The sequence below is a fragment of the Dreissena polymorpha genome, chromosome 13, assembly GCF_020536995.1.
Source record: "Dreissena polymorpha isolate Duluth1 chromosome 13, UMN_Dpol_1.0, whole genome shotgun sequence".
Classification (NCBI taxonomy): Eukaryota; Metazoa; Mollusca; class Bivalvia; order Myida; family Dreissenidae; genus Dreissena; species Dreissena polymorpha.
In genome coordinates this window covers 17,587,597-17,603,970 of record NC_068367.1, presented here as the reverse complement: position 1 = coordinate 17,603,970, position 16,374 = coordinate 17,587,597, and the positions used below count along the sequence as shown (strand labels likewise).

The window sequence follows — 16,374 nt, the reverse complement described above, 5'->3', positions numbered from 1 at the left end:
CCTGGGACCACTCACCATAAGGGACAGTTCTCTACAGAGTTAGCTAACCCTGGGACCACTCACCATGCAGGACAGTTGGTTACAGAGTTAGCTAACCCTGGGACCACTCACCATAAGGGACAGTTCTCTACAGAGTTAGCTAACCCTGGGACCACTCACCATGCAGGACAGTTGGTTACAGAGTTAGCTAACCCTGGGACCACTCACCATAAGGGACAGTTATCTACAGAGTTAGCTAACCCTGGGACCACTCACCATGCAGGACAGTTGTTTACAGAGTTAGCTAACCCTGGGACCACTCACCATAAGGGACAGTTCTCTACAGAGTTAGCTAACCCTGGGACCATTCACCATAAGGGACAGTTCTCTACAGAGTTAGCTAACCACGCCAATTTTATGGCTAATCAAGAGACCTGTTTATGTTCGTTACCATGACCTAAAGCTGTTGGTTTTGTCTAGATTTTGGGTAATGAACTTAAAAATCAACTTTATGTATATAAATTTGCTTAACTTTAATAATGTGAACATTGCTAGTTTATTTGTATACGCTTGCTGGGAGGGGGTTCTATGGGAGTCACTCTGTTCAGTGCTAGATAAGCACTGTGGAGGCCAATAAGCTGTGAAACTGTTGGAGCCCACACCCAAGGCCCCTTATTTGCCTGGTGCCTATAAGAACGCCAGTGCCCAGACCATTTCATTTATTTAATTAGCCTATCAGTGCCAAGGCTGGCAAGACATTAAATATGGCAATGTCCTTTTATAGGTATAAATTGTCATTATAATACCTTAATGCCAATACAGAATTATAATTATTAGATGAAGAATTTAAGACAAAAATATGGGTTTTCAAATAATAAATGATGGTCACTTAGTAAGACAATGTTTTGCCCTAAATAGGAACATAACGTGGTTATATCTTAAGTATTTGATTAATATAAGTACCAGTATTTGGCTTTGTCAAGTCATTAAAAATAATTTAAAATAATTACAGTATGTAAAAAAAAAAAATTGTCACGGCCTCATGGGGCATCTATAAGTCCCTGGGCTCAAAAGAAGTTGTCTACCCTTCCTAACCTGTAATCCAGGACTGACTCTGTTGGTGAATCGACAGTTTGTAATTTTGTCCATATGAAAGGTTTTAAGTGTTATATCAAACTACTTTTTTCAAGCAATTACACATAAAACTTCAAATAGGAGATCCCCTGAAACTGTAATGTGAAAGACACTGTTTCCATCCCCAGTGAACCACATATTTCTTAGGTATTTGCCATTGAATATAGCTAACAAATCTATGCTAAGGAGGAAGCTCAAGTTTTATTCAACAGTAAGCATATCCTGCATGTTCTGGTTTCTTTCCTCAGCATGCATATGGTCACTGGCTGCTGCGGTTCCCAGCCCAGTGTGTGCACGTCACGGAGGGAATTCTGTGGGCTAGGGGTGTACAGCGCGCCCTTGAAAAACCTGAACCTGAACCAGACGACCTGAGATTCCTCAAGTAAGTTTGCCTCTTATTTGAGTCGCGTTCTGAGAAAACTGGGCTTAATGCATGTGCGTAAAGTGTCATCCCAGATTAGCCCGTGCAGTCCACACAGGCTAATCAAGGACGACACTTTCCGCCTCAACTGGATTTTAGTGTAGAAGAGACTTCCTTTAAATAAAAAATACCATAAAAGCGGAAAGTGTTGTCCCTGATTAGCCTTGCACAGGCTAATCTGGGATGACACTTTCGCACATGCATTATGCCCAGTTTTCTCAGAACACAACTTATTTATAGATTCCTCATATTTGAAGGCAAAGGTACTCGTGCTTATCTGGGTCTAAGCCTTCCATGATGTATTTAATATTCACTCTCCTTATATTCTATATATCAAGGAGTTAGTGTGGGAATATTGTATCTCATTTAGATTAGTTAGGCAAATACATCAGTTTTACAACAAACTCTTGAATAATATTTTAATGAATTTCTATCCACATAATTTTCCTTTAAAATATCTGTCTTTCATTAAATCTTTTAAATAATAACATGCATTGAAATTGAATTTTAAAAGAACTAATCTAGTGGTTCCAAAAGCAGCCAATGTTGCATATATTATCCTTAATGGCCTGAGTATGTATACACCAAACAATTCTTAGACTTAAGTTTAAGAATAAAGAAAAATCTTTAAATTGCAATATTCAAGAATCAATTTATTTTAAGTCAAACTTGGCATTAACCACCCCCAGCTACATCACTCTTCATGCAGAACATTTTCTCAGTGACATAATCACCAGTGGTAGCCCGTATATTCAAACACTGTATGCAATTTCCTCTAAGTCTATGTTCTTTATTCTAAATTAAGTCAAACAATGGGTTTATGAATATGGGCCCTGGAACCTTTGTTGCAGAATGAACCTGGGCTCCAAGCTGGACCAGTATGTGGACATACTGCGTGACATACACAAGACTGGGGCCACGGAGGAGGTGCGGTCCAGACTGCAGACTCTGGTCACCATACTGGTCACTCAGAACATAGAGCAGAGGGACTACCTTGATGGTAAGGGCAATTGTTAGGTTGCATGTTGGATATAAAATGTGAATATCAGAGCATTGCTCTGAGATAACTGTATGTTTGTAAAGTTTGTACCAGATACTTTCGGCCTTAACTGGCTTTACTGTAAGAAGAGACTTCCTTCAAATTGAAATACCATTAAAAATAACTGAAAAGGAGTTTCCATCTGATCTGACGGGCCCTTTACATTATGTTTGGTATGAATTACATACATAGAGAATAACAGTTTATTGCCTGATCTTTTTGTAATATATCAGGCAAGGCCTAGAATAATATAACAGCAAGGCTTGCCAAGGCGTTATTTTATTTGTGCCTAGCCTGATTTATTACAAAAAGATCAGGCAGTAATCTGTTTATCATACCTCTATGTCCCCGATTCTAAAGAAATAATGAAAACATCGCTAAAAAGCTGCAGTTTTAGGGGGAAATAATATGACTTTTGTCGTTTGATGTTTTAATAATGACGTCATGAGCATGTGCGCTTAATATTTGTAAAAAATGTTTTTTGTTGTGTGTGTTTCATTTTGTGTTTAAAATATATTACGTCTTGGTATCAAATTGTTTGTTTTGTTGAATCTGATTCGATTTTACTAAAAATGATTACCGTACTTTATAGTTGATTCCGAGTAATATGTCCAGCCTCCACACATGACTGTTATAAGAAATTCTTGTTGACCATGATATAATAAAAATATGTCAGGCAACGCTACCGGTATATCAGGCAGTTATAAATTTGGGTAGTATGATAAAATGTATACATTTTGCATTCTAAAGGACATATTGTGCTCTTTGCCTACAAGAGAGAGAAGTATTCTTCAAGGCAAAGCTGCAAGCCACATTAGTTTCTAGAGTTCCTAGAGGCAGTGCTCCGAGCTAGGATTTGAAAAGGGCAGGGGGGCTTTTCTGTCAAAAGAGCACTTTGGACGCGCAGTATTTTGTCAAAAGGGCACTTTCGAGCGCGCGGGCGTTTTTGGAATGCTTCCTCTTGCATGTTAATTTATATGTTATTAATAATTGTTAGAATATATTATTCCAATTATTATTAAAAAATTTGAATATAATATCTACAATGAGGAATAAATTAATTACAATGTATTGTAATAAGAGATCATTAATAATGATATGAAAAAAAAAAAAAAAAAATTTTTTTTTTTTTAATTAAGGGCAGGGGGGGGGGGTGGGCCCTAGGAAAGGCAGGGCGGAGGTTCGCAGGGGCAGGGCGGGGCGCCCTTCAATTTAGGCCTAGCTGGAGCTCTGCTAGAGGATTTACAAAATATAATATTGCACTCAAAGACTGCAATAGTTCTTCTATTATACCCAAACCAAACCTTCTCAATATACAATTAACTTGAATAACACAGAAAAGTTTACTAAGCATTTTGTAAACACCCTTTAAATTTGACCGTATGAACTTTGCAAAATCAGGCTATTCTGAGAGGAAACATGAAATAAATATTGACTTCCTTGAGGGTTATGGTGTTCCATGTCAATCCGAGGCAGCAATTTCAACTTAAGATTTTGACTGTTTAATTGTATTTGCATGAATACTAAGAGATATATATAAATGAGTTAGATATGATAAAAATGCTTACTGTTGGGACTTTTAAATAATAATAAAATATTAAGTCATTTCTGCTGCAGTTAATATGCATTATAAAGATAAATAGAAAGTAGTATAGCCTTAAATAAAAAGATAAATGAAGAAAGTAAGTATGATAATCTCAAATAAAAAGATAAATGAAGAAGGGAAGTATGATAATATCATATGAAAAGATAAATAAAGAAGGGAAGTATCTCAGATAAAAAGATAAATGAAAAAGAGAAGTATAATAATCTTAAATAAGAATAGATGTATTACTAGTTTAATCTTCTAACTGACACAGTCTAACCTGAGTTAGCAGTCACAGAAAACTGATTCCCCCTGATGAAAAATGAAAAAATCATTCAGTATTGCACCTGAGTATAGCAGTCACCTGGCTATTGTGACCAGTAGCCAGTATATTTTACTCTACAAGTCATTTTTGACCTGAGTACAGTGGTCACAACGTAGTCATTTTTAGGTGTGAAATGACTGTTTGGGTTGATTTACCACTGTTCTCGGATAGGACTGTAATCTTGAATGGTGCTTACTTCAGCCATGCTGTTGGAGCCGGAGGTGAGTGAGAACTCTTTCACATGGCTGCGTCTTCTCCACTACCACATGGAGGTGCGTAATGTGCTGCGGGCCAAACAGGAGCCAGTAGAGCCCCTGCCTCCCAGTACCCAGCCAGACCCTGGGGCTGTGAGACGGGCTAACAAGAATGTCCGCAGAAAGAGCAGAAAGGAGTCAGGTGAACATTGCTTTTGAAGTTTAACCTATTGATGTTGTTCATATTTAAATACTGTTATGTAAGACCCAGTGTCCATTGTCATTTCATAAGATAAATTGCTTTCAGCCATCACTTATTTATTGTCTGTAGCAAGGTGAATGAGAAATTATTGGGTTTTCACTGATTTCTGTAGGCTTATAATAATAATACAAATCATAATACAAATAATTGGTTATCTCCTCTTTAAATAAGGTGGTTTAATGCTATGAGTTGTAATTACTGTTTTCTTAACTAAAAACCATTAAAAATTATTTATCTGATTGAAAAGTGATATTGTATTCTTGCATTTAATAATTGTATATTTTATAAAATGGGCAGAAACTATTTACTGGTACAATGAATTATAATAATCCTTAACAATTTTTTCAGTGGATTCCAGCCCCATCCAGTCCATGAGCCGCACAAAGACGAGTGTATCAACTGACTTCCAGTTCAGTCGCTGCACCCTTCAGCAGCTGGGCAATGTGTTTCCCTATGATTATGAGTACCTGGGCCCCTACGGACGTCTTGTGATGACCCCTCTCACAGAAAGGGCCTTCCTATCCCTCACACAGGCCCTAAAGAACTTCCACTGTGGTACCCTCATTGGGCCGCCTGGCACCGGCAAGTCTGAGACTGTAAAAGACCTGGGGAAAGTAAGAATTCTTTCTCTCTGCTAGTTGCTTTGAGTTTGATGATATTTATTTTAACCCTTTACCCCTTATAAATGCACTTTGACACGTTTGTAGTCCCTTAGAAAAACTTATTTAATATAAAATCTTCTTTACTTTAATTGAGTTTTGAAGGCTTTATTTCCAACCTTAAGGTACTGATGAGCAGCAAACAGCATAAAATCAGAACAGACTGTGAGTTACTCACAGGCTGTTCTGGTTTTATGCTGGTTGCAAAAGCCATTTTCATGTTGCTTCTGATGGGGAAAGGGTTAAGACAGAAATGCAATAAAAATACAGAGAGTGCACAATGTGATTTCATCACTGTTTTTCCTATGCAATCAATAGTGATAGCTCATCTAATGGTTTTTATTGGGAAGGCAGTTTTATTGACTGTAGTAAATATAAGCCTGAATTTAAATAGTTGTCAAGAAGTTGCTGTATGAAATTTCGGAAAATTTCAGGCATCATTGAGTGGATGGTTTCATTAAAACTGTTCTGAATGTTTTTAATTTAGAGTTGAAAGTATCCTCTGTTGTGTCTGCATTCCAGTATGTATGTATAGTTCCATGAAAACCATTCCTACTATTTAAACCCCCCAAATTTTATACGAAAGGAATTGCCTTTTTTTCCAATTGTTTTTTTATATAAATATTTTGGTTTTTGAGACATTTTATTGAAAGCAACTTCTCATAAAATCCAATACAATGTTTTCAAACTGCCAGTGTATGGCATTTGCAAGCACTATAAAATGGGATTTTTATGCCCCAGGATTGAATGATCGGGGGTATATTGTTTTTGGCCTGTCTTTCTGTCATTCTGTTTGTCATTCTGTCCCAAAACTTTAACCTTGGTCATAACTTTTGCAATATTGAAGATAGCAACTTGATATTTGGCATGCATGTGTATCTCATGGAGATACACATTTTGAGTGGTTAAAGTTGAAGGTCATCCTTCAAGGTCAATTATATGGCTTCAAAGCAGCGCAGTAGGGGGGCATTGTGTTTCACAAACACAGCTCTTGTTCATGTTAACCCCAATAATTAACCTGTGGTGGTAACAGTGTTTACATGACAGCAATAAGTAAACCTCCTGATCTCTGTCAGTTGAACAGATAAATGCAACCCACTTGGAATTAGGTAGGTCCCAAGGAATGCATGGTTTGACATCTTCATATCAAATGCTTGCAAGTATACCTGGTGTGTTTCAGTTGTTTGGATGCTGCCTGTTCACTGTGAGCTGTAACAGTGAGGTCACACTGACCATGATGACCCAGTACATGATGGGAATGGTGCAGTCAGGCTGCTGGGCTCTCTTTGATGACACGGACAGGCTTACCAAAGGTTGGCTGCATCATTTCACATTTCTGTGTACAGTGTCAAGATTTTAAAAGTCATAATTTTAAGACATATTGAAATATTTGACTCCATTTGGATCAAACAGTAACCCATGCCATAAAAAAGTGAATTTATATACACAAAGTTTTAGAGACAACAACCTTTTAATGAGACAAATACAACTATAGAACAATCCAATTGAACTGCCTACCAATTTTAGGAACATAGACCAAATATGTTCTTTTGTTTGTATGCTTCTCGGTTTGTGTAAGTTTCTTGAGCAGAACTTTCTGAACAAAAATCACCCTGATTGTCACATGGTATAATTAATAAATGTATAAATAACTATCCACCCATAATCCTCTATAGATCTCCCCCATAGACACCAAGTACTGGTTCTAGTCCCAGGAAACGGACTCGAGAACATTTCAAATAAGCCTTAGGCTTTCTATGCAATCAAGCTTAAATAAATTGGTTTAAACTAAACAAATCCTGTATTGAGTGTCCCCCTGTCTCTGGCAGGCCTGATGTCGGTGACTGCCCAACACCTGGACCACCTGCGCACAGCTCTGCGCACGCTGGACGCCAGCAGTGAGAACCAGTACAAGATCAGGGGGCAACCACGCTCTGATAAGGTAACACACCACTATATAGTACCACCATTCCTCTTCAGTATTAACACTTTTTAACCAGGTTTTCCGAAGGAAAAAACTGGTTATTAGATTGGCGAATGCGGGCGGGCTGGCTGGCTGGCTGGCTGGCTGGCGGGCGGGCGAAACAAGCTTGTCCGGGCCATAACTTTGTCGTTCTTTGTGAGATTTTAAAATCATTTGGCACATTTGTTAACCATCATTAGACGGTGTGACGCGCGAAAAAATTACGTCAATATCTCCAAGGTCAAGGTCACACTTTGAGTTCAAAGGTAAAAAATTGCCATAAATGAGCTTGTCTGGGCTATAACTATGTCATTCATTTTGAGATTTTAAAATCATTTGGCACATTTGTTCACCATCATGGGACGGTGTGTCGCACGAAAGAATCACGTCAATATCTCCAATGTCAAGGTCGCCACGACTAAAAATAGATTTATTTTAAAACAAACTTACAAAGGGGGGTAATTTTGTTTGTTCATTTCAAAAGTTCAGTTTGAGTTGTCTCCCTTTATCAGATTTTTTTTCACAATGAAAACCTGGTTCTGTGACAATTTTGTCCCTTGTGTACTCATTTCTTTTACAAGTTAATAATTTCAACTGAACATTTTTTGCACATGACTTGTATGCTTAATGTTTAGATATTTAAAAAAATGTTTGTATAAATAAACCATATTGTTTTGAACTTTTTTTAATAACAAATCTGTTTGCTTAAGTAGTGCAAAAGTTGTGTCACTGGAAAAAAAAAACACCTTATAATTTATCAACATTGATGTAAACAATTTTTGAACTAATATAATTTTTTCTAATTTCACAACATTTGGTCAAATCTGATATTGAATTGTTTGATTATGTTTGTATTTACCTATTATGCTGTCATGAATGTGTCAGAGCTCAATGCAAAATAATGAACATCCAAATATTGGACTTGTTTTTAATTACAACTTTTGAATATGTGTTACGCATCTTTTGAAACCTCCATTTAATAGTTTTTATTGAGGAACATTTATCATACAAATACTAATATCTTTGGACATTGTTTATCGTAAAGGAACTGTCTTGCTGTGATATGAGTTGTGGATTTATTATCTTTTCAGACTTTTTCAGTGGTTGGTTTAAGTACACATTGTAGTTGTGCTAGAATCCCTACCCACACGATGCTGCAATTCCTTCACTAGAACAAAACATTTAACCCTTTGCATGCTGGGAAATTTGTCGTCTGCTAAAATGTTATCTGCTGAATTTCTTAAATTAGCATTTTATTCGATTTTTTTTCAAAGAATACTATCAGAATGGCAAACAGTTTGGATCCTGATGAGACGCCACGTTCTGTGGCGTCTCATCATGATCCAAACTGTTTGCAAAGGCCTTCAAAATTCCGTTCCAGCACTGAAAGGGTTAAACTAATATTTAACATTTTATTTGTTTTATATGCTGATTGCTCATTGAAACAAAAAGAAATAATAATTGTCTTCGTATTCATCTGTTCTGAAAATTGTATGATATGGTCTTGAATTAATTGCATTTCACAGACCTTATATCTTGATTTAAAACACATTGCAAATATAAATTCATTGTTTCATTTAATGTTGATCATATTCATATTATTTTGGTTATAAAGTTTATATAGAAAATAAGCACATATTCAGTAATAAGCCATGAAAGGAATTGCAGTGTACCATCATTACTCTAAGTTTTCAATCATTTATTTTTTTATTTTCCAAACTTTTAGATACAAAGCATAGTAAAAAAAATAGATGGCAAAAATTAAGAGACAACAAATACAGGTGTTTAAAAAATATGAGAAACTCAAAAAAATATTGCATTGACAATTGGACATGAGTATGCAATGTGGAAAGCATCAATGGTTGCAACAAATAATAACACTTGCAAAATACCATGCTTTACATTATAAATTACTTTATATATATTCTTCACTCTAAGCTGTTGGGTGAAAACATTGTCTGTTACCCGTTAACAAATTTATTTACTGAATAATGCAAATATAATCGTCAATTGCCCTCAGGCATTCATCTGCCAGGTTTTATGACCTTAATTTGGTTGTAAATACGCATGCTCAAGGTGTCACAAGATAAGTGCAACTGGACAGAACTCTTGTTTAATAGCATTGTTAAATTAAATGTGCAAATATTACAAGTTATTAATGATGGACGAAAATCTGTATGCCCAAACATTTTGAGTCAGGAAAAAAATAGTATTTTGGCAAAAAACGGTTGTGTCTGAAAAATGAGAGTGTCTGAAAACTTAGAGTTATTACGGTTTGCTAGTTGTATTGCTATTTTGTATCAGGACACTCCTTGTTATTACACCCCATACAACAATGAACAGGTATATTTTGCATTTACCATGGACATTAAAACTTATAACAAAGTATTCCTTTACTGTACAAAACTCAAACTTGAATGCCATGTTCCTTATAAATTATTTGCATCATCTTATGGTAAAGATTGCTCAGCTTTTGCCCTTTTTAAAGTTTTTTTTATCCCCACCGAAAAAACATTCGGAGGGGATATAGTAATTGGACCAGTCTGTCTGTCCGTCCGTCCGGCTGAAACTTTGTCCGGAGCATAACTCCAAATCTATTCAATGGATTTACTTTAAACTTAGAATATAAACAGATGGCAACTAGGAGAAGTGCAGTGACCAAGAACCATAACTCTATCTACCTTAGTTTTTGAATTATCTCCCCTTTTATATAACTTTGAAGTAGATTTTTGTCCGGAGCATAACTCTAAATATACTAAAGGGATTTACTTGAAACTTGAAATATAAACCGATGGCAACTAGGAGAAGTGCAGTGACCAAGAACCACAACTCTATCTACCTTAGTTTTTTTAATTATCTCCCCTTTTATATAATTTTAAAGTAAATTTTTGTCCGGAGCATAACTCTAAATCTACTGAAGGGTTGTACTTGAAACTTGAAATATAAACAGATGGCAAGTAGGAAAAGTGCAGGGACTAAAAACCATAACTCTATCTACCTTAGTTTTTGAATAATATCCCCTTTTATATAACTTTAAAGTAAATTTTTGTCTGGAGCATAACTCTAAATCTACGAAAGGGATTTACTTGAAATTTGAAATATAAACAGATAGTAAGTAGGAGAAGTGCAGTGATCAAGAACCATAACTCTATCTACTTTAGTTTTTGAATTATCTCCCCTTTTATATAATTTTAAAGTAAATTTTTGTCCGGAGCATAACTCTAAATCTACTGAAGGGATTTAATTGAAACTTGAAATATAAACAGATGGCAAGTAGGAGAAGTGCAGTGACTAAGAACCATATCTCTATCTACCTTAGTGTTTGAATTATCCCCCTTTATAAAATTTCAAAGTAAATTTTTGTCTGGAGCATAATGAATTATCTCCCTTAATTTGTTTTTACAAATATTATTCTACTCTCTAAAACAAATGTTGTCATACAAGCAAACACATTTCGGCGGGGATTTGGCACTGTGACAAGCTCTTGTTAAACATCATGATTACAACCTTGCATATATTAGGACATTCATTGTTTTAGGACTGGGATAGTATTCCCAACTGCTGTGAAATTTTGAAGTGGAAATTGATTTTATGTTTATATATATTTTATTAAGGTAAACAAGGTAGTGTTGTAAATTGAATTATACCATTTATCTCCCTTATTTCTGGTACGCAAAGTTCAATGTTCAAATATTGGGTTACATCACTCTTTTTCGTTAATGTCTCTATTAATTTTTTTAAGGAAATTTAAGCCAAATAACTGGAGTTTTTAACTGATTGTCTTACTAGTTTATTATAGAAAAAGAATTTGATATTTTTCTGTCCCATCTGATTAGAGGATTATTTTTCAACTTGTATGAGATGTATTTTGGTAGTTCTGGAGTGTCTTATCATCTGTCCAGTCCTGCCCATATTGATGGATTTTTAAATAACAAATGTCAACAATCTTAAGACAACATGTTATTCCCCTACCTCAAAGGTAAAGGTCACACTATGAGTTCATAGGTCAAATTTGGCATACAAACAGCTTGTAAATTTCTGTCCCAGCCTTAACTTTGCCATATTTTGTTTAAATGACATGGCACATGTAAACATCATCATAAGATACCATAAGATACCATTGTGCATGTGACATTCATCTCCCTACCTCAAAAGTCAAGGTCACACTTTGAGGTCAAAGGAAGAAATTAAGTCATGGTACAGCTTGTCCATACTGGAACTGCGTAATTCATCAAGTGTCACATATAACACATTTAATTGCCTCAAAGGTTAATGTCACACATATAGTTCACAAGTCGATTTGGCGATAACCCTTCTCAAAATAAAATACACTTTTTAACAAAATACGCTTTAAAAAGTGTATTTTTTCTGCATTTTTACCGAAAAGTGTATTTTTTCTGCATTTTTTTCATAATTAAGTGCACTAAAGTGCATTTTTTCTGTATTTTCATTATCTTTAAGTGTATTTTACTGTACTTTAAGTGTATCTTCTGTAGACAAAGTGCATCTTTTTATGCAATATGTGCATTTTTATGTCCCCCACTATAGTAGTGGGGGAAAAATTGTTTTTGCCCTGTCTGTCTGTTGGTCTGTTGGTCTGTCTGTTTGTCTGTTTGCGCCAACTTTAACATTTTGCAATAACTTTTGCTATATTGAAGATAGCAACTTCATATTTGGCATGCATGTGTATCTCATGAAGCTGCACATTTTGAGTGGTGAAAGGTCAAGGTAAAGGTCATCCTTCAAGGTCAGAGGTCAAATATATGTGGCCAAAATCGCTCATTTTATGAATACTTTTGCAATATTGAAGATAGCAACTTGATATTTGGCATGCATGTGTATCTCATGGAGCTGCACATTTTGAGTGGTGAAAGGTCAAGGTCATCCTTCACAAGGTCAAGGTCATCCTACAAGGTCAAACATCGTATAGGGGGACATTGTGTTTCACAAACACATCTTGTTTAATGAAGTGCATTTTTTGTGCATATTAGTGTATCTTCTGATTTGCAAAAAAATATTCTTTCTGTACAAGTGTAGTTTTAGTGCATCTTCATAAAAAAGAGCAACACTATAGCAAATAACTGAAGTTAAAGGACAGAGATATAGTGTTTAATAGGAGGATTGTACAGAATTCTTTTTTATCTTCACATAATGTTTATGGTCTTATTATTGCAATTTATCTGCTCATAAAATATGTGAATCAGTAGAGCAGCTTTTAAAGGGAAAAGTACAACTAAATCAGGCTGTGGGTAAATAATTAAAAATATTGAAAGTGTCAAAAAAATTATGTGGGCTTGCCAGAATCAATTATATCTCCTCAACATAAAAAACAAGTATTTGAACTTTCTTACACTGATATTTAACCCCAATTCAATTAATGTCTACCACATTGACTAATAACATACATTTTAAAAGACAATTTAAATAATATTTATAATATTATATTTATTTCCTAACACCATTCAGTATGTTATATTGAAATATTCACAATTAAATATAATATGCTAAGTGTGCTGTGTATTATTCAATAAATATCAGATAAGATCAGGATCAGATAAGAGATCAATTAGCATCATAAACTCTAATCCCTATCAGTGCTCCATCTAGCCAAAACAAAGGGGTGTTTATAGAATTTTGATTGGTTCTGGCACAATCTATTTGAAAACAAACCACTTTTGATTGGTTGGAGCACAGCAAGTTATTTGGAGCACAGAAAGTTATTTTTTGTAAACAATTTGGTTTCAGCAACTTAAATTGAGCTTAATTTTTAGGTATAATTCAGCAACATTAATTCTAGTGTCAAATGTCTTGAAATTCTTTCAGCACATGAACTATTGTGTGATGAAAACAATGTGTATTTACTACAATGTGTAAATCAACAATAAGTTTGTTGCAAAAAAGATTCAAAGTGGGTGGTTAAAGTGATCAACAACTGCCGTTTTTTTTGTTTGGAATACTGAAGAACAGCTGTAACAGGTTTGTATTTTCATTTCTGCATCTCTTTTTAATTATGATCATTATCATATTTATGTATTGTCACTGGGAAATGTAACTGGTGTAACTGGATGAGTAAATGTAATTCAATTTAAGGAAAAAAACACCATTTGAATTATTATGGCTGTATTTTATGGTTATTGTCATCTTAAAATTTATTTATACCTATTTCTTGTCATTAATGAACAGATTTCTTTCCCCCATATTTAATAAGAACTTTTATATTTTATATTTGAAGGTTAAACCCCAAGGTGAAATTTACATTGATCGGAAGATCCATTGGACAGAATGTGCATCATCGCCTGCCAAAAAAGGGAGCAAAAAGGGGACTACCTGATGTATGGACATGTATACTAGGTTTTACCCTGCACGAGCAGGCCAACTTGAGGGGAACAGGAGTGGGAAACCGTGCCCTGTAGCTTGTCCTTGACCAAGAAAAGATGGATTTGTTGAGAGGTAAAACTATATAATAAAGGTTATTGCAATTCAAAGACGTCACACTTTCGACCAGTCCACACAGCCAAAGGAGACCACATATATTAGTACATTTATTAACAGTATTTTCTATCAAACGTAATTTCTTTAAATTATTTATGAAAAGCGTTAAGTCACATGTGATCACGAGATTAAAATTGCAGAAATAAACAAACAAAAACAACAAGCCAACAAACTTGTTTTTATTTAAATTTATGATATTTATAGCAACTGTTGAACAAGATTACGATAACAGCAATATTTAACACTTATATTATAAAATATCTTTCAGGACCTGATCTCAAATGAGATCATGCACGAGGAGCGCCTCGCAGACCATGACAGTAGTATTCAGACCTGATCAGCTGGTGAAGTGCTCTATAAAGGGTTGTTTATGAATGCATTCTTTGTAAGGAACAGTGTATAACAACAAATAAGGTTACAATACACTAAATGAACGCTTCATGTAGGGCTGTACTCTCTAAAAAAATATCATAGTTGACAGGAAGGCATGTTTTACACTTTTTACCATTATTCAGGTGTTATCTTGCGGAGATAATGGTAGGGCATGAAAATGTGTTCACTACTGAATCCCTGAAATATGATACACTTGAAGACTATAGTAAACCATTGCACTAGAAAAGGTTACATTTCACTAAGAAACGGCCGAAAAAAAAAGTTGCAAAAACAGTCGATTTTGATTTGTGTCAAGTTCTTTCTTGCATTGTACGTGACATATCTTTTTTATTGCATAAATCGATTCCGCCTAGAATGGCCTTTAAGAAAAGGTATGGTTATGGGGGTCTCTATGTGCAAAATGTTGCATTTATTTTCGCTCAAAGTTGTCGCTTTTACATTGAATTATATAGGGAAACTATTTGGTGTATTATGACCTAAACGCAAAACCAGGCCTAGTCACAAAGAAGCTGTATTTACAGAAAATCATCATTTTTTTAGTGAGATATGATGCGTTTTGGCAAATTTCACGGAATAAATGCGTTTGTTTCACGAATTTAAGGAGCATCGTGAGTTTTTAAGAAAAAAATACGTTTTCAGAGGAAAATAAGAAAAAAAATGTACAAAAACTCGTCTTGAGCATCTCAAATCGCAACAATTTGTGCTGAAAGAGCTCATGAACACGTTTTAATAGTTGTTTACTTCTTTTTCTACAAAGCTTGTAACAATATTCCAGTATTTTGACCGATTGTAATTATTTAGGGTAATCGTTTTACGCCTGAACGCCCGTTATAAATCAAAGCTCCGAACGCGAAAGCCACATGGCTTATCAGGCGTTATAATAAAATGCATTTTCAAGCATTTCTACGTGAAAGATCGGTCTGAAAATTGGCATGCACATAGAAAATAGGTTTATAAGTATCGAGAAGTGCTTATTTTTCGCGATGTTAACAGTAAACGTTGTCTTATAAAGTGACAGGGGCTAAGCTGCTAAATATTGTCAGCATGTATGCAGTGATTTTCTTTGGAAATTCAAAACAACCTGTTCGTACTGGCTCTCAGAAGGGCATGTTTTAGCGCAATAATGAACAAAAAAAGGAAGATCTTAAAAATAAGGTATAGATTTATATAAAATTCATGAATACTGTTCATTTATCATATATTAGGATCCAGAATTTGATTGAATTAAATGTGCTGCTTTTGTCCATATTAAAAAGGGATTTGGAATTAATGTAATATATAAAAATCTAGTAAATGATAGGGAAAACATTTCAGCTTAAGGAGGGGAAAACTTTAATATTTTTGAAGTGGAAACCACCTGTATTTGGCTGTTAATCAGTTACCGGTAATCAGAGGGGAGAAAAATCACTGGTATGAGCTTGATATTTTCAATTGTTAATTCCAGATAGGCAATAGCCCCTTTGAATCCTCTCTGTTATGTAGATAAGTAACATTTGTTTTTGTTTTTTAAGGTTTAACATTCTAATAAAAGTGTGTATTTATCTATTGAATTGTACTTTTTGTTTTGTATGTATGTGTTTACACAAACCTTTCATTGAAAGAATGAATGCTGACTTCAAATGCTGGGATTTTTTTAAAATTTGGTTAATTTTTAAGTACCTATATTTATTTGAAGTGATGAAAAGTACACTTGAGCGTATAATGCGCTTAAAAAATTCACTTCCAACACTTCAAAAAGTGTATCATTTGTATGACTGAAAATGCACTCAAGTGTATTAATGCTCTTAAAAATTCACTTTTAATACTGTAAGGTGTATTATTTGTATGACCGGTAAAGCACTCAAGTGTATAAATGCGCTTAAAAAAATTCACTTTCAATTTTGTAAGGTGTATTATTTGTATCAGTGGAAATGCACTCAAGTGTATTA

The 16,374-nt window shown here is 34.8% G+C and overlaps 1 protein-coding gene across 2 annotated transcripts in view; it reads left to right on the top strand.

Moving 5' to 3' along the window:
• Positions 1 to 16,374, top strand: part of LOC127855398 (dynein heavy chain domain-containing protein 1-like) — a 269,484-nt gene that overhangs the window by 69,954 nt on the left and 183,156 nt on the right. For both annotated transcript variants that reach the window (XM_052390924.1, XM_052390922.1), the window contains exons 34-39: positions 1,362 to 1,495; positions 2,386 to 2,534; positions 4,685 to 4,879; positions 5,288 to 5,553; positions 6,779 to 6,911; positions 7,428 to 7,540. In XM_052390924.1, coding sequence (XP_052246884.1) covers positions 1,362 to 1,495; positions 2,386 to 2,534; positions 4,685 to 4,879; positions 5,288 to 5,553; positions 6,779 to 6,911; positions 7,428 to 7,540 — 990 coding nt within the window. The remainder of the gene's footprint in view (positions 1 to 1,361; positions 1,496 to 2,385; positions 2,535 to 4,684; positions 4,880 to 5,287; positions 5,554 to 6,778; positions 6,912 to 7,427; positions 7,541 to 16,374) is intronic.